At 40.5% G+C, this 19,071-nt stretch overlaps 1 protein-coding gene across 8 annotated transcripts in view; it reads left to right on the top strand.

The window, feature by feature from the left end:
• ppargc1a (peroxisome proliferator-activated receptor gamma, coactivator 1 alpha) overlaps positions 1-4,131 on the top strand; it is a 248,725-nt gene extending 244,594 nt beyond the window's left edge. For all 8 annotated transcript variants that reach the window (XM_070993099.1, XM_070993103.1, XM_070993102.1 and 5 more), the window contains one exon: positions 2,339-4,131. In XM_070993099.1, coding sequence (XP_070849200.1) covers positions 2,339-2,442 — 104 coding nt within the window. In that variant the 3' untranslated portion in view covers positions 2,443-4,131. The remainder of the gene's footprint in view (positions 1-2,338) is intronic.
• The last annotated feature ends 14,940 nt before the right edge of the window (positions 4,132-19,071 follow it).

Genomic DNA, 19,071 nt, shown 5'->3' with positions numbered 1-19,071 from the left:
GGACTGTCAGTGAAAGGAGAAAAAAAAAAAAAAGGAGGAAGAGGGGGAAAATCAGACAGAAAAAAAAAGCTTGAGTGATGTTTCCAGATCAAAAGAGGCCCATCTCTGTGCTTGTAACAATCCCCGCAGCCCTGAATGTGACCACGAGGCATTTGTGGCTCAAAAGGGCAAAGAGAGTTCAGGGGTCAGCCTGTGAACATGCCGAGAATAGAGCTCCAATTCCACCCTCCTCGTAGCTGGAGCGTCTTAGGGAAAACAAGTCTCCATTACTCATGTGGACGTGGGACGCTTGTTTCAGCTTTGTTGAAACGAAATGCAAGACATTAGCCAGAAAGATGGCACTTAAATGCACGTATGCAGCTGCCGTCTGATGCACGCGCGCGATTGTGGGAATCACTTTTATGAGCGTGCAGAAGAGGAGGGATGAGTAGCGATGAAATTAGGAGGAGAAAGACGCAGAAGAAAGAGGAGAAAGGGGATGAGGTGAGGATGTGGAAGGTGCGGGCAAGTTTAGGTCCCAGCAACCCCCTCCTCCCTCTGCAGTGAGGTCCCATCTGTTGCGAGTCGTTGAGGCTCTATAAGGAGGTGCAGCCTTGATGTGACATGTAGGGGCCCGTCATTTACATATAGAGGAAGGGGCCGCTGTGTGAGCATATGTACTTATTCCTACTTATGCATACCTAAGTCAGAGGTTTGTGGCAGCCTGCGCTGTAGCAGAATTCGGAGTCAGAGTCAACATGCATGCATGCATGCAGAGGATGTAAGTCCATAGCTTCCACCACGATCCGATCCATAAACCTCAGAAATCTTGACTCACGTGGATGCAGCTGAGGATTGAATGACGCATTTGATAAATAATGCATGATATCAATGAAATCAAGGCCTTTTCCTCTGGCATGATGCCCCACTTTTGACGCGAAGCTGCAGTTGTTAGGCGGTGATAATTGAGCAGCTGTGTTAAAAGTTCAGTGAAAGGAAATATCATGTAAGATAGTTATTGACTCTAGAGGTGGACAGTATGGTCCTAAAATAATATCACAAGGTTTCGCTTTCAGCCGTGCTCGCCTAACATTATCACATCATGACAAACAAGTCGGAATATGGCCATCATCATGATACGATTTTTTAAAATCGTGTTAAAAAAATACAGATATTATCGTGAAGGGTAGGGAATGACCCTCGCATCTGCAGCCAGTTTTTCTCTGATATTTATTTACCGGCAAAATGTGAGGTCAGGGAGGTATAATGCACTGCTACAAGAGGGTCAATGGGTCTCTACAGAGAGAAGGAGCACTTTCCTCAATAAATGCAGCAGTTACTATACATTTTCAAAGCACATGCTTGAAGCCATCAGCTTTTAAAGAGAGGACATGATGAGAAATTGACACACAGAGAAACAGTTGCTAATCCCAAAGCCTTGAGGATAGACATTATGCCGAGATTGGCTAATCAGTCTACTGAAATGGAAAGGCCTTCATTCGACCGCCTCGTTGTCAGGAACAGACTATTTTGGTCGTCTCCGTCCTGATAGCTGGGATAAAGCGATTGAGAGGAGGGGAGACTGGTATAATAGGGTGGTATCCAAACCTCTCCCCGTTTTCTCCATCTCATAGGCGCTCACTTCTTTTTTTCTTCTTTTTTTTTTTAGTTTTCAGAGACACTGTCCATTAGTTTTAAGTAGAGCACAGGGGTATTTTTCATCCCTCAAGGTGCACAGTGTGACACAATGCAGCCCTTGGCCATTGCATTAGATCACGACTGGCGTCTTCCAGCTGCCATGGTCATACCCATTTCTCAAAGCTCTCCGAGTGTGCTGCTGGGCCCTTTGGGGGCCCCATTTGTGAAGCTGTCTGTTGGCAGAGATAAGATACTCTTTATGTATTATCTGGTTGATCAGGAAAAATAGGACAGAGGAGAGATGGATAGGCAGAAGGACATCTGTTGCCTTAGTGTAAAAAACAGGCACTTTTTCCACCAAGGGTCTCAGGGTTGTTAATGTAAACATGCAGTTATAGATTCATTGTGGCCAGTCAAGAAATCATGCAGCATAGAACCGTTTGTATGAATTTTCCTGCATACATTGTCAAATTTTCATGTTACTCTTGATTTTGTGGAGATTTGGCAACACTTCACCTGACGGGGAATGATGTAGATCAGAAAACGTTGACGCTCAACAGCGAAAGAGACTAAAATATGACCAAGCTGCAACGCTGTAAAGGCAGAATATACTGTGGATGTTTCCTGGGAAGACTTTAGTGAACCTCTTGCTTTCTGTGCATTTTCAAAGAAGTCCCGCTCTGCTCGCCGCTGACCACGATTCCTTTCTTGCCCCTTTCAGACTCCCATTCGGACGACTTTGATCCAGCCTCCACAAAAAGCAAGTATGACTCCATGGATTTTGACAGCTTGCTGAGGGAGGCCCAGCGCAGCCTGAGAAGGTAACCAGTTCAGTGGCACCTGCTGTTTGTCACAAAGAGGGACTTCTGATACCTCACTGTTGTTTCTCGCTCCTTTGACGACGAGACTACCAGAAGTTTTACACTCTATGTCGTAGAGTATATAAGAATAAGTCTATAGACCTATATCAATATAAATGAATATATCAAAAATAAAGTTTACATGAACATAGCTGCTGAAGAGCTGGGAAGAGACAATGCATTCTGGGAAAGCCAGTGAACCCTCAGAACCTGGTGCACAGGTTTGGTGCACCCTACTGCTGTACAACCATCAGTGAAAGAAGAAAAGGAAAACTTTCATTTTCTCCAAGCACTACAATACCCACAATTCTTTGGGAGTGAAAACATGCAGCTTGTTCAGCCAGATTTGTTTTCTTTTGCTGTTGATTTTTCTGTCTTTCTGTTTTCCCTTCAAATCTGGTGTTTGGATCTAGTGTTACATTACACGCAAGAGTATAGGGAATTGTATCTTGGAGGTAAAATTCTCAAGGTAACATTGTTGTCTACATTTTAAGGAGAAATGTAGCCGTGTATTTACAAATACTATAAAAAGGAATATTTTTATTTTATGTACATATCGGATAAAGTTCTTTATTTGTTACAGCTATGCACTGTAAAATGCAGCCTTTTTTAAAGATGAGGAGAAAATTTCTTAATTCAGAATGTTGATCTGTAGTAATTACAATACTGTAAAACATATTGTACACCTACATGATGTTTAAAAGACATGATATGATTGTAAAAAAAAAAAGACAAAAAAAGATGTGTCCGATTGCTCATTTTGAGGGAGCATGTGAACAAATGTCCTTTTTTAAGTTATTTTGTTGGGGAAAAAAAAAAAAAAACAGTCAACCATGTATAGTTTTATCTGTTTATAAAGTTTCTCAATCAGTGTTTTTGCTTATACAACCAGTGTAAAATGCATTTTTAACGTGTTTTTCATGATTGTAAAAAAAAGGTACCCCATTTTTTTATTAATTATTTCTGAAGCAATCAGTATATATACATATATAGTATATATATATATAACTCGATTTGATTTTATTGCTTTGTATGGTTCTCATTTTGATTACCTTCGGTGAAAGAGAATACCGCATTCAGATCTTTTCAATCAGTACAAACACATATTTATCTATTTATTTTAATATTTGAATCAAGAATATTTATGGGCTCCATTTCACATGGCGTACCTCATGAAATTTATTGACTGTATATGTTGTCCTTCGATTTGTGTTATTTAACTTACAATCACTAGACAGGGTGTACAATAAATGGTTCGGTGGGGATAATATTACCTTCTATGCCTTTCCAAAACAATCAAAACATTCAGCGAATCACTCCAGCAGTCAGCCCCTCATCATTTTAATGATTTCTGTCGCGACGATCAGTCCGATCTGCAGCATGTCGCCTTGTTTTTCTTTCCGCACACAAGCAGAACATGAAGCAATAAAATGATTTTGCAGGAATTTCGTTGTACCACTGTAAACATGTGTTGTCATCACTCCACTCACGCTTGATTATGTGAATGCCAAACAAAAGTTTACAATTTCCTTTTCCTGAATTTTTTAAAGATCTTGTATTTGATGTACAATATATATATATAAACAATGATGATACTACTAATATTATTCACAATAATTACAAGATGATTAATAATAATAATAATAACAATGATAATAATATAAATGAAAGAAAAAACTATATAAAAAGCAATAAATTATTTTTCAGAGTTGTATTTTAGCTCCTATTGTTGTGTGATTTTTGGACTTGACCCATTACCCAGTCGCTGGTAGCTAGGATGACTCCATTCCAGGATCTTGGCATTTCATCACCGTGACATTACCCTGTGCGGTAAACACTTGATTGTGCCCGCTCCCACCTCTTGCTCTTCCCTTTAAGATGTAATTGAGTCTATGTGATTGTAATGCACGCATTACCTTGTGACATCTGTGCAAACGTGACTGACTCTTAACTCCACCCTGTGTGTAAAATGTGTCCAGTTGAAACTGTTTGTTGTGTAGTGCATGGCTATTACAGGATGACAGTCGGCAAAGCATATACCACTTTGGATATCTGCCTCTCAGCTGTCTTAACTGGCAGATTTTAAATGACATTCTATAAGCCTAGAGAAAACTACTCAACAATGTATTCGCATGCCGCACCACTTTCACCACCCCGCCCCTCCACCCACCCCCTCCAACTCACAGTCCAGATATCACAGCGCCGTTGACATGACATAAAAGGTAACCTTGCGGTTTCTGGTTCAATTAATATCCCGTTTCTACTGCGAGCCAAGTAATGAGAGAACCAGCTTCCATCACAGGAAGGAAAAATCATTTGTATGAAAGCTTTGCTGATCACAGGCTTCCTTTCATGGAGTTTGACTGTGGAGACAAGAAACGGCTAATTTTTATGATGCAAAGAGGCAAAAATTGGGCGAGGGACGGACTTAAAAAAAACCCTTTACCTGTGTTTTAACATAGTTTTACTTTTTTGCTGTCTGTATAGCGTTTGGGTAATGGTGTCGTGTCCCATTTGATAGATGTGGCTTTAATCATTGTAATAATAATAAAAAAAAAATGCTTTGTAAATTGCCTAGAGTAGCAATATATTATAACACCTTATGGTTCAAATTTCAACCGTGGCGGACTTTTTAATAATGTGACCTATTGAGGACTTTGCCACTGCTTAAACGTTTGTTGGGTAATCATGTTTCTTTTGGAAGGACAATATGTGTATGAGCAAACGTATGTATGTATGTGTGAGTTTGTGATTTTAGGCAGGCATGTGTGTGTTTCTGGAGGTGTGTGTGTGTGTGCGTGTGTTTGGGGGGAGGGGGGTTCGCTGTGGGTTGTTACCTGTTTGTGTCCTATCCACGTTGCCTTCTGCCAAGTCCTTACCAATGCCTTTGTGGTTCTACCTATTGTACGACTTTCTTGTGAATTTCATTTTTTATGTGCAATTCTCATCAGCCTCACCATGCCAATAAAGGGAAATGTGTTTGAAAAAAAAAAAAAAACTTCCTTTCTTTTAGTGGCTTCCCTATTATCTCCCTTTCCTTGTGATGAATGTTCCTTCATCAAGCATTGTTGTAGCACTTTCAGTCAGCGCTGCGGAAGGATTATGATTTGTGCTCTCTCTGATTACTATCAAGGAGACCACCTTGAAGTTTTTTTTTAAAAAAGGAAGATTTAAAAGTTCAGAAAACAATGCACGCCGTAAATTCACAATAAATTCATCACCCCTCCCCCTCCCTGCGCTTATATATCAAAGTGCCGAATGAAAGCTGACTGACGCAGGAGAAATGACACAAGCCCATCCTCAGCACATCTGTCTCTCTCTGAAGTTTCTCCCCTAATAAAGAAACTCAGCTTAATTCAGAGCAACTTCCCTCTTTGATATTCATATCACCTGGGAGAGAACACTGTAGTCTTTGTCTGTGTCCACAACTTGACTCCACACCATGAGTCTGCAAGTTAATTAAAAAGTTGGGGGGAACAATTTCATTAACACGATGGAGAGCTATAGTGAGTTGATGGTGTGCTTGATATTCGATGGGGCTTCATTATGATTATAACAACCCCCTCTTTTTCTTTAACGCACACACATCTTAGCCTGGGAGCTGGGATCACACTGGGAGCTTCCACCATGTCCTTCTTTTTACTGGTGCAAAAAGAAATATGGGAAGAATGTGCATTAAACTTTAAGGTTGGGGGTCTGATTGTGTTTTTTATTAAGGCCGCTGTTTAGCCCCGGAGAAGAGAGCGGCTGGCTTTCATTTCGGCTTGGCTGCCGCATTACAGCGGGAGGTCTCCTTCTGCTTGCCCTTTCCACAGAATGAAACTGTCCCTGGAAATCTCTCCGCTCCCCGTCGGCTTTTTCTCTCCCACCTCTCTCTTTCCATCACGATAGGATGGCTTTTTTATCTGTTATGTGTCTTTTTTATTATTAACCAGCAGATAAGCAGCTATCTCTACTCCAGTTGGAAGTAAGTGGTAGCCTTGGAGATAATGGGGTTTGATGGGGCTGGGCTCTCTGTGGGACAAACACTGAGATGTTGCCGCTGAGTTGTGTAGCTCTGTATTTTATTTGGCATCTAGCTGTGGCTGCTGTGTCGGATGCTGTTGAAACCCTGAAAATGGCACTTACTATTCAGCCTTTGTTTCCAGCTATGTGACAAGAATGTGTTAACAGTGAGTATTATGTGGCCGAAGCGGTGGAGAGCAACTCGAAAACGATAACCCTGCACAATTTTGGCAGCGCTTTTATCCTCCGACTGCCTGCCTCAGTGTCATGTAAGCAGGTTAAGGTGTGGAGAAAGCAGTCTTCGATAATAAGATTAGACTACCTGAGACTAGTTAATTAAAGCCTGTGGGGTGGAACATGAGCAATCCTACTGGTAATTTACCATCAAGAACTCTCTCTTTTTAAATTCTCAACATAGCACAAGCTATATCGAGAGCACAAATTTCCCTTCTGTATCAATAGAGAGCAAGTGACATTGAAGCAACAACATTTATCTTGATTCTATCACAATAATTAAAGTTAGGTGACACTGATTATCTCTGACTACAAGGCTGGCAGAGAGAATAAAAACAAGATTACAGGGTGTCATAGACGTTGGATTAGGGAGCTGTTGGCGATGACAAAATAGCATCAAAGAAGTGATGCCAGGATGTGATGCTATGTCGCTGAGTTCTTGCCTCCAGTGTCCCTTCAAGGTTTCTCTTTGCTGAATCCCCCAAACTCCTCTTCCCTTTCTCTCTCTCTCCTGCCCTCTCTCTCTCTCTCCCTGTCCCTCTTATTTTTAGAGATTTCCATTTAAGCTGAGTAATACCGATCTGTTGCCAGGCAGAATTCATGAAGCAAAACAAACAAGATTTCGCCCGAACTGGAGGAGGAGGCAAAATCTTTAACCATCATGACATGATTGTCATAGCTGCGGGCGAGAAGCTGATATTCCAATCAGATTGCACGTGCAAACTGGTCACCTGACACACTGGCTCTCATTTGATCAGAAGGAAAATAAACATGTCCTGCGGCGGTTCCCGAACCCCTCATTCTGAATGAAGCTGCATTTTGTCCCCATCATCTCTGAAAGTGGTCTTTGATGGATCAGAGCAGAATGGACCTCTAGATGCTGCCTGACTGCCGTTTATTGAACCGCTTATTTGTTAGCGCCATCTTTTTTCCCGACAAGCCTTCCATCGTATGCCACCTTATGGGAGGAGATAATGACTGTGCTATTAAAATCGCAGTCTCCCTATTCGGCATTCTAGTTTCAGCAGTTTCTGCTGTTAAAGAGTAATGAGGAACAGAAGGACAGTATTCTTCTTCCCCCCAAACTATCAACTTTGGGGACTAAATGTATTCTTCGCTAGATAATTAATGGCTACAGACAAATGGTGGTTGATTGAGCGACTCATCCCTCTATTTTCAATCACCATCTGCTGTGTGTTGCTGGCAAAAAACAATGTTAATTACCTCAAGTGTGCCCAAGACGTGCCGTATTAATTAGAACAACAAAAAAGGGAAACCTAAAAGATTCCAGTGTTTTAGTATCTGTTGTGTGTGTGTGTGTGTGTGTGTGTGTGTGTGTGTGTGTGTGTGTGTGTGTGTGTGTGTTTGTCTTTATCACATGGTGGGGTCCAGCACCTGACAGCACAGTCACAGTGTGGGGTCCAAAATCTTTGTGGGGTCCAAAATCCTGGACCCCACAACGATAACAGCTAATTCAGTGAAAAGAAGGTCAAAATAATGCCCTGTAAAGTTTTCAGGCATGACCTCACAATGCACTTTTACCAACACAGTGTGCTTAAGTGTGCTTAGCAGAAGTAACTCAGTATCGGCCTCTAGTGGTCGGGGCCGGTAATGCACAAGCACACTTTTCACACACACTCGGCTTACTGAGCATGCTCAAGCAGCCAAATTACAATTAGTCATCCTCAAACCAGGAAATACACGTGCAAGGCTTGCTCATCTTATCCTGATGTTAATTTCCCTGGGGAAATTTCGAAAGGACCATGGGGGCTACTGCCGGAGTGTGTAAATTATGACAATGCTAAAAGCGGCTAATGCCAAGCTAACATTAGCATGTCAAATAGCATATTGAAAAGATCTCAAACACCATTAGAATGCATTTAAGAATCATTTTACTGTAGGTTAGCATGTTAGCATTAGCATGCTAATCATTAGCATATTAGCACAACAACCTGATATGAAAAGTCAAACCTGTATGCACCAACAAGTTCATAGGACCTCATGTTAGCATTAGCCGCTGTTAGCATTGTGGCTAATGCTAACAGAACAATATCACTCATTACATTACTACCATTTCAAACTCACCAGTAATAGTAAGATAAGATTAGTGGCTCGTTATCAAGCCACTGCAGAGCTTGATGACGAGTTGATCATTTGAATCAGCCACATAGCTGCAGCTGAAGCTACATATGTGTTTGTGAGTGTGGCAGAGGAGTGCTCAGAGAAGGACTGAGGCTCAGAGGTTGCCACAGCAACTTGAGGTGGTTGCCATTGACGATAGGGGCCCCCCAGTCAGATAGACAGGGGCAGACAGAAACGTGGAGGGAAAACAGCCATTTTCTGCCTCTGCACTAGTCTCACATTTGGGCTTATGCTGACTTAACCGTAACTCCTATCAAAACAAGAACATGAACAAGAACATAGATGTAGAAAGCATAAAAGGCTCTCCTACAACAAGCTAAAATAATACTGTTTTTACTTGAAATAAGGCAATAAGAGTTGCTAATGTTACCATCACTTAGGACTGAACAATGTGACAATGGTCTGTAGTTCTGACAATATTCTGATATGGAATGACTGAGCCTGCTTCTGTATTTTACTCAATCCAAATTAGCCACAGTACAACCAAATATATTTAAACACCACATTTAATGCCACCAACATAGCTTGAGGGCCTATGCTATTTATACAATATAAGCAACTACAATATATACCAGACACAGCTTATAAAACAATCAGATACTACACTGAATGGGTTTTTATTCAACATAGTTTCACCTTATTACAGGGTAATTTGCTGCTCATTAGAAGAAAACTGTACTGCAATCTAGGGTGAAGCCATATCACTGTTATTAGAATTATTAGTTATTAGAAGAACAATGCATCTTTATTTTCCATTCTTATACCCTTGTTAGTCTTTCTTAGAGGGTAATTTGCTACACTTTACACAACGCAATGGTACCAAGTTGGAGGTAATGCAGGAATAGCCTTAACTTAAAATACACAAGAGTGTCAGCCATGTCCATCCTCACCTGCTCTACAATGCTGTAGTACTGACTCATACACAACAAAGCCTTTAACTGACCTTTTCTAGCAAGATTAAGCTCATCAACTTAAATCTATTAACCAAAATAACAGTAACCTTAACCAGTGCTTTCCTCGGGTAATGTAGCTACTGCTACATACATTAATAAAGGATATTCAGTCAAAAGTAATGTAACCTCAGAGGGAGAGAGAGAGAGAGCATCATTTAGTCGGCAATTTGAGGGATGATGAGGGGGGATGCCATCCCACTTGTTAACAAAATTACCACAATGCCTCCCCCTTGTAACCTGCCATCTCACCTCTCCGTCCCCTAGTAGTGGGCAGAGTGCAGGGGCAGAGGGGTTGTTTAGTTGAACATGTCAGTCTAGTCTGCTGACTCATCCTTTATCTGACTGAGTTTTGTGCAAGTTAGAATCTATGACCCTGACCATGGCTCTGGAAGATCAGTAGCCTACCTGTGCTGTGTATTGATAAATCCATGGCCCTGTAGTAGTAGACGGATTTGTGATTGCGCCCTTTTCTCTCAGTTCGGCCGTTCTGTTCATCTCGGATCTATAATATTCTCTAAATTAGCCTATGTACTATAAATACTTAAGTCTATACTATATTGTAGTCTATATAGTCTATCCTAGTGTCACCTTCATCCTGAAAATGACAAATAGCAACATGTATTTGCAGAAGAGTGAGAGGATCATTTACACACTGCTTCCTGTAGTATTCCTATAATATTGCTATAATATAGTGTTTGTTCTGCAATACACCAACAGGCCAAGCCACCTCTGTAACAAAATCCCACTGGACCATCCCCCCTGTTAAAAACTAACAAATCAACACCCCTCTTATGGTCAGCTTATAAATACAAAATAGCTTCCAATATTTTCTGTCATTTGATTAATTTTTTAATTAACCCTTATTATTTTTTACTATGGACATGTTTTTTGAAAACATTAACTAATACTGCAACATTGACTGTGGCGCCAAAGTGTGTTGCTAAATTAGCAAACTTAGATTTAGGATTTACAGTCAGTAGGTTGATAACTTCCTGTTAAGCTGCCATGTACATTGTTCTCACCTCTTCCTTGCCTGGGAGCTCCAGTTGCCAAAGTGTTGCTGAGTCTGATATAGTAAAGACTGCCGCAATCCTCCAGTTTGGCCGAGTGTAATGTTAGCCACTTGGCCCGCTGAAGCGACTTGGGAGTTGTGAGGCCTGAAAAGTTCTCTCATCTCACTTTCCACTGCGCTGCGAGTAATGTTAGGTGCAGATGAGCCTGTTCTCTGGCACTCAATGGACAAGGACAAAGATGTGACAGTCTCAGGGGAAGATAAAATATTTCTTAAAACCCCAATGGCCTGCTGCAGCCTCATCTCTCCTGTCCATGCTGATCTGACCTGAACATGACCCTGGTCTAACTTCTCAGTCAATCAAAGTGCGATAAAATGACCTGCCTTCCATTTCCACTGTACTTCCTTTTCTATTATACTCTGTCCCTCACACATACATACATCTTCTTCTTATATACATATATTATTCAAAATATTAAATATACATTGGCCACATGTGCATGAGAGCAAAATGTATGAATTTGTGAGTGAAAATATCTAAATATGAGTGTTATGGACAAGGGTTCGAACTGGAGCCACACAAACCACCAGGAAACAGAGAGAGTTCTTAATTAATTCAATATTAAGATTGAATTGAATTATTTTTTCTTAACATAATGATGATGATGATGATGATGATGATGATGATGATGATTGCCATGGTTCTAAATGAAGAAACATGTTATAGTAAATGGTGAAACAACATGAATTCAGCTTTCAAAATGTATGAATGTGTCGGTGAAAATATATGAATATGAGAGTAAAATATATGGAGTGAGTGAAAATATATGAATATGAGAGTAAAATGTATGAATGTGTGAGTAAAAATATATAAATCCATCCATCCATTTTTTATGCCGCTTATCTCTTTTGGGGTCGCGGGGTAAAAATATATAAATATGAAAATAAAAATGTGTTGGTGTAAGAATGAAAATAAATTAATGTGAGAGTAAAAATATGTGTCTGTGAAAGGACAGTACGTGAGAGGGCCTGAATGAATTATGGCTTGCACAGCCCCTCATAAGATTGCGTTGGCGGACGGCGGAGTCCTACAGACGACAGCATTACCACCCTTACAGGATGTGCTCACTATACAAAACAAGCGCTCCTTGACCCGACTCACGTGAGGAGCTAACGTGGAGAGAAGCAATTTACGTGGACGTGTTGGTGTGTGCGGATGGCTGGGACAAGTGTCTGTGAAAAGGTAAGTTGTGCTACGTGAACATTAAGATACGAGTGAATTACCACAGTTATCATTTCTTGCTAGTAACAGAGGTGGTTACGTTTTCAAACAGTTAGTAAGCCAACTGGAGGGACAGCTACGTTATGCTACCGAGGTCAAGCTAGCTGGCTAATTGGCTAGCTGGCTAATTGGCTAACAGTGTGGTCGCTGCTGGCACGTGTCAGGTTAAAACGGTGGTTAGTATGGTCAGTTTCATCATTGCTTCAATTAATAAAACACTAAACAAGTGTGTGATTAATGTAACTCAAGGAGGGATTCATTCTGATTTGACATGAAATTAATGGTGAAAGTGTGGCTTGACAACGAGACAGGCCAGCTTATTTTTGACGGCCCTGCGGCTGATTTATTAATAAAGAGGTCCTTCAATAAACTAATGCATTTGTCCATAATGACAAAAAAAATGTCAACTTCCCAAAAACTGCTGTAAAAACATATTCATATTTTCTTCCACTTTAGATGATTCAATATTTTTCAACTTCTTTCGGCCTGAAATATACATATCAAATATTAATTATATTTTGGGGATTTTAACCCTTTAGATGCCAGTATCCACTGTTTTTTTTATAGAAAAAAAAAACAAAGCTAAAATGATTTCCAGATAATACATTTCAAGAATTATTTGATTATTATCATTATTATTCTTAGGCCCTGAGATGGGTCAATGATTGGCAGCAACATTAATTTTGACTCCACTCTCTTCGAGTGGAAGAGAGATTGTTGACGGTGCATATTGGCATGAATGTGAACATTATTTTAAGTTTTGCCTGGTTCAGGATAGCATTGCACTCTCGGGTAAAGGTTACTCTATACCACAGGTCTCAAACTCATTCCACAAAGGGCCGAGTGGCTGAAGGTTTTCTTCAACCAAGCAGCAGCACACCAGACTTGACTCATTTCATGAGCTGATCTCAGTCTTCAGACAGCTGATTGGTCAGACTGCATCCTCTTGATTGGTTGGAGGAAAAACCTGCAGCCACACGGCCCTTTGTGGAATGAGTTTGAGATGCCTGCTCTATACAATGTAGTAAAAGGTTTATTTACCTTAACTTCACCTCTCTCACACACTTGTCGGTGTCTTGTAGTTGTGGAGTACACACCAAGGGAATAGTATTGTACAGCTGCAATGCTAAATCGGTCAATCGATAATTATCGATAATTAAATGATTATTAAATTAGAAAAAAAACAACTGACACTTTATGGCCCAAGCAACTAATCAGTTAATTGAGAAAATAATCAACATCGATTAATTGATGATGAAAATAATTGTTAGTTGCAGCCCTATAATATTGTACACATGCAGTTACATTACTGTCACTTTTCTCTCCATGAACTACTTATTATCTTTTGTTCTGCCTGTAGTCATTGTAGTTGAGTTGAAATGATGTTAAACTTATTCTTCAGGTTGGACAGTTGACTGCCAGTGCCTCCTCTGAGGCTGAACTCTCCACATCTGCCGAACAGGCCCCTCAGGGATCTCCATGCTCCCAGATGCAGGTACTGATTTTTGTCTGAATTGTGTTACATGTCTTTAAGTTGCTCTTACTTTAGTTTTTAAGCTGTTTCTCTATGAATAATTGTTGAAGTGTTTGCACTTGAAGGTACATTTTGGCTGTGTTAAGGTCAGTGTAAGCACATGCTGGTTTTGGTCATTTAATGTAGTTCAGTCTCTCGCAGACACACTTGTCAGGTCTCATGTAGTTGTGGGGTCCAGTCTTTGGGCTTTTAGAAACACCTCTCGCACACACACTTGTCAGGTCTCATGTAGTTGTGGGGTCCACGCCAAGTGAATAATATTGTGCATATTTAATTACATTCATTTCATTTTTGTGTCCATAAACTTAAAAAACTCCATGTATGACACATGTCCTTGAATCTGAGGTCAGTTTGCCTTTTATTAGTCAAAGCAGCAGTTGGTCACAGGTCAGTTTATCCTGCCAGACTTCACCTTTACTTGTTCTTGAGTGAGGAGGTTCCAGTTAGGGGACATATTTATGACAGAAATCAGAGCCAACTTGAAAGTATCAAAAGTAAGAATGATTATGAGTCAGATACAGGAAACATTTCAACATTTTGTCTTTTGTATCTGTCTGTAGTCATTGTAGTTGAGTTGAAATGATGTTAAACTTATTCTTCAGGTTGGACAGTTGACTGCCAGTGCCTCCTCTGAGGCTGAACTCTCCACATCTGCCGAACAAGCCCCTCAGGGATCTCCATGCTCCCAGATGCAGGTACAGATTTTTGTCTGAATTGTTTTACATGTCTTTTGGTTGTTCTTACTTTAGTTTTTAAGCTTTTAATTGTTGAAGTGTTTGCACTTGAAGGTACATTTTGGCTGTGTTAAGGTCAGTGTAAGCACATGCTGGTTTTGGTCATTTAATGTAGTTCAGTCTCTCGCAGACACACTTGTCAGGTCTCATGTAGTTGTGGGGTCCAGTCTTTGGGCTTTTAGAAACACCTCTCGCACACACACTTGTCAGGTCTCATGTAGTTGTGGGGTCCACGCCAAGTGAATAATATTGTGCATATTTAATTACATTCATTTCATTTTTGTGTCCATAAACTTAAAAAACTCCATGTATGACACATGTCCTTGAATCTGAGGTCAGTTTGCCTTCTACTAGTCAAAGCAGCTGTTGGTCACAGGTCAGTTTATCCTGCCAGACTTCACCTTTACTTGTTCTTGAGTGAGGAGGTTCCAGTTAGGGGACATATTTATGACAGAAATCAGAGCCAACTTGAAAGTTTCAAAAGTAAGAATGATTATGAGTCAGATACAGGAAACATTTCAACATTTTGTCTTTTGTATCTGTCTGTAGTCATTGTAGTTGAGTTGAAATGGTGTTAAACTTATTCTTCAGGTTGGACAGTTGACTGCCAGTGCCTCCTCTGAGGCTGAACTCTCCACATCTGCCGAAGAGGCCCCTCAGGGATCTCCATGCTCCCAGATGCAGGTACTGATTTTTGTCTGAATTGTGTTACATGTCTTTAAGTTGCTCTTACTTTAGTTTTTAAGCTGTTTCTCTATGAATAATTGTTGAAGTGTTTGCACTTGAAGGTACATTTTGGCTGTGTTAAGGTCAGTGTAAGCACATGCTGGTTTTGGTCTTTTAATGTAGTTCAGTCTCTCGCAGACACACTTGTCAGGTCTCATGTAGTTGTGGGGTCCAGTCTTTGGGCTTTTAGAAACACCTCTCGCACACACACTTGTCAGGTCTCATGTAGTTGTGGGGTCCAGTCTTTGGGCTTTTAGAAACACCTCTTGCACACACACTTGTCAGGTCTCATGTAGTTGTGGGGTCCACGCCAAGTGAATAATATTGTGCATATTTAATTACATTCATTTCATTTTTGTGTCCATAAACTTAAAAAACTCCATGTATGACACATGTCCTTGAATCTGAGGTCAGTTTGCCTTTTATTAGTCAAAGCAGCAGTTGGTCACAGGTCAGTTTATCCTGCCAGACTTCACCTTTACTTGTTCTTGAGTGAGGAGGTTCCAGTTAGGGGACGTATTTATGACAGAAATCAGAGCCAACTTGAAAGTATCAAAAGTAAGAATGATTATGAGTCAGATACAGGAAACATTTCAACATTTTGTCTTTTGTATCTGTCTGTAGTCATTGTAGTTGAGTTGAAATGGTGTTAAACTTATTCTTCAGGTTGGACAGTTGACTGCCAGTGCCTCCTCTGAGGCTGAACTCTCCACATCTGCCGAAGAGGCCCCTCAGGGATCTCCATGCTCCCAGATGCAGGTACAGATTTTTGTCTGAATTGTTTTACATGTCTTTTGGTTGTTCTTACTTTAGTTTTTAAGCTTTTAATTGTTGAAGTGTTTGCACTTGAAGGTACATTTTGGCTGTGTTAAGGTCAGTGTAAGCACATGCTGGTTTTGGTCTTTTAATGTAGTTCAGTCTCTCGCAGACACACTTGTCAGGTCTCTTGTAGTTGTGGGGTCCAGTCTTTGGGCTTTTAGACACACCTCTCACACACACTTGTCAGGTCTCATGTAGTTGTGGGGTCCACGCCAAGTGAATAATATTGTGCATATTTAATTACATTCATTTCATTTTTGTGTCTATAAACTTAAAAAACTCCATGTATGACACATGTCCTTGAATCTGAGGTCAGTTTGCCTTCTACTAGTCAAAGCAGCAGTTGGTCACAGGTCAGTTTATCCTGCCAGACTTCACCTTTACTTGTTCTTGAGTGAGGAGGTTCCAGTTAGGGGACATATTTATGACAGAAATCAGAGCCAACTTGAAAGTTTCAAAAGTAAGAATGATTATGAGTCAGATACAGGAAACATTTCAACATTTTGTCTTTTGTATCTGCCTGTAGTCATTGTAGTTGAGTTGAAATGATGTTAAACTTATTCTTCAGGTTGGACAGTTGACTGCCAGTGCCTCCTCTGAGGCTGAACTCTCCACATCTGCCGAACAGGCCCCTCAGGGATCTCCATGCTCCCAGATGCAGGTACAGATTTTTGTCTGAATTGTTTTACATGTCTTTAAGTTGCTCTTACTTTAGTTTTTAAGCTGTTTCTCTATGAATAATTGTTGAAGTGTTTGCACTTGAAGGTACATTTTGGCTGTGTTAAGGTCAGTGTAAGCACATGCTGGTTTTGGTCATTTAATGTAGTTCAGTCTCTCGCAGACACACTTGTCAGGTCTCATGTAGTTGTGGGGTCCAGTCTTTGGGCTTTTAGACACACCTCTCGCACACACACTTGTCAGGTCTCATGTAGTTGTGGGGTCCAGTCTTTGTGCTTTTAGAAACACCTCTCGCACACACACTTGTCAGGTCTCTTGTAGTTGTGGGGTCCAGTCTTTGGGCTTTTAGAAACACCTCTCGCACACACACTTGTCAGGTCTCATGTAGTTGTGGGGTCCAGTCTTTGTGCTTTTAGAAACACCTCTCGCACACACACTTGTCAGGTCTCTTGTAGTTGTGGGGTCCAGTCTTTGGGCTTTTAGACACACCTCGCACACACACTTGTCAGGTCTCATGTAGTTGTGGGGTCCACGCCAAGTGAATAATATTGTGCATATTTAATTACATTCATTTCATTTTTGTGTCCATAAACTTAAAAAACTCCATGTATGACACATGTCCTTGAATCTGAGGTCAGTTTGCCTTTTATTAGTCAAAGCAGCAGTTGGTCACAGGTCAGTTTATCCTGCCAGACTTCACCTTTACTTGTTCTTGAGTGAGGAGGTTCCAGTTAGGGGACATATTTATGACAGAAATCAGAGCCAACTTGAAAGTATCAAAAGTAAGAATGATTATGAGTCAGATACAGGAAACATTTCAACATTTTGTCTTTTGTATCTGTCTGTAGTCATTGTAGTTGAGTTGAAATGATGTTAAACTTATTCTTCAGGTTGGACAGTTGACTGCCAGTGCCTCCTCTGAGGCTGAACTCTCCACATCTGCCGAACAAGCCCCTCAGGGATCTCCATGCTCCCAGATGCAGGTACAGATTTTTGTCTGAATTGTTTTACATGTCCTTTGGTTGTTATTACTTTAGTTTTTAAGCTTTTAATTGTTGAAGTGTTTGCACTTGAAGGTACATTTTGGCTGTGTTAAGGTCAGTGTAAGCACATGCTGGTTTTGGTCTTTTAATGTAGTTCAGTCTCTCGCAGACACACTTGTCAGGTCTCTTGTAGTTGTGAGGTCCAGTCTTTGGGCTTTTAGACACACCTCTCACACACACTTGTCAGGTCTCATGTAGTTGTGGGGTCCACGCCAAGTGAATAATATTGTGCATATTTAATTACATTCATTTCATTTTTGTGTCCATAAACTTAAAAAACTCCATGTATGACACATGTCCTTGAATCTGAGGTCAGTTTGCCTTTTATTAGTCAAAGCAGCAGTTGGTCACAGGTCAGTTTATCCTGCCAGACTTCACCTTTACTTGTTCTTGAGTGAGGAGGTTCCAGTTAGGGGACATATTTATGACAGAAATCAGAGCCAACTTGAAAGTTTCAAAAGTAAGAATGATTATGAGTCAGATACAGGAACCATTTCAACATTTTGTCTTTTGTATCTGCCTGTAGTCATTGTAGTTGAGTTGAAATGATGTTAAACTTATTCTTCAGGTTGGACAATTGACTGCCAGTGCCTCCTCTGAGGCTTATTGAGGTTTTGCTTCAAATGTGAATGACTGCTCAAAGTGAGAATGTTAGTGTGAAATAAAACACTACACGTTGTTGTTTTCAATAAAGAAACATTTGCACATAGCAAGCCTATCCACCTCCATTTGCACCGACTAACCGATAAAGCATCGTTTGTGCTTAATTTGTAAATCAGGAGACTGTTGTTCTGGCAGTTCAGGTGTAGACAAAAACTCTCGGAATGCATCAAAAATCCACAGTGCCTCGACCACATTGGGCAGTTTCACAAGTGCTCACTGTTAAAACTAACCAAAGCTGTCATTACAAACAAGGGATTAGGTATTTACTTTTATTAATCAGAGCATCAAAATCAGCAGAGGAGGTGTGTAAAAACAGCTGTTTGCAGCTCTCTCTCATTGATTGCCCTTCATTCCACTTGTTTTCCTTCTGTTTGTGGATTGCACACAATGGGAGGAAATGGAATCAGGGCTAAAAGACCTATTAAAAAACACAAAACTGAACATATTGTGTCTGTCTATGGATCCCTTCCACTTTATACTATGGACAGTATTGCATCCACACAAGAACCCCCTAATTTGTCCTTGGCCTTTGTTCCTCAAAAAACACTATCATGGAGAAATACAAATGTTTATACTTTTTTATCGAATGTTTTACAGGTCACCAAACTTTTAAGAATGTGGGAGAAAGAGGATGTCCGTGCTGTTGAAGCACATGATGTTCTTCATCACTTCATGTCGTGTCCCTGGGAAAAGCGACTGTGATAAGTGTTTTATTGTTGTTATTGTTTGTTTTATTGTTGTTTGGTCAAACCTGCGCTCTGGTATTTTT

This window comes from Chaetodon trifascialis, chromosome 23, assembly GCF_039877785.1.
Source record: "Chaetodon trifascialis isolate fChaTrf1 chromosome 23, fChaTrf1.hap1, whole genome shotgun sequence".
NCBI lineage: Eukaryota > Metazoa > Chordata > Actinopteri > Chaetodontiformes > Chaetodontidae > Chaetodon > Chaetodon trifascialis.
This window is presented reverse-complemented; position numbering and strand designations above follow the sequence as displayed.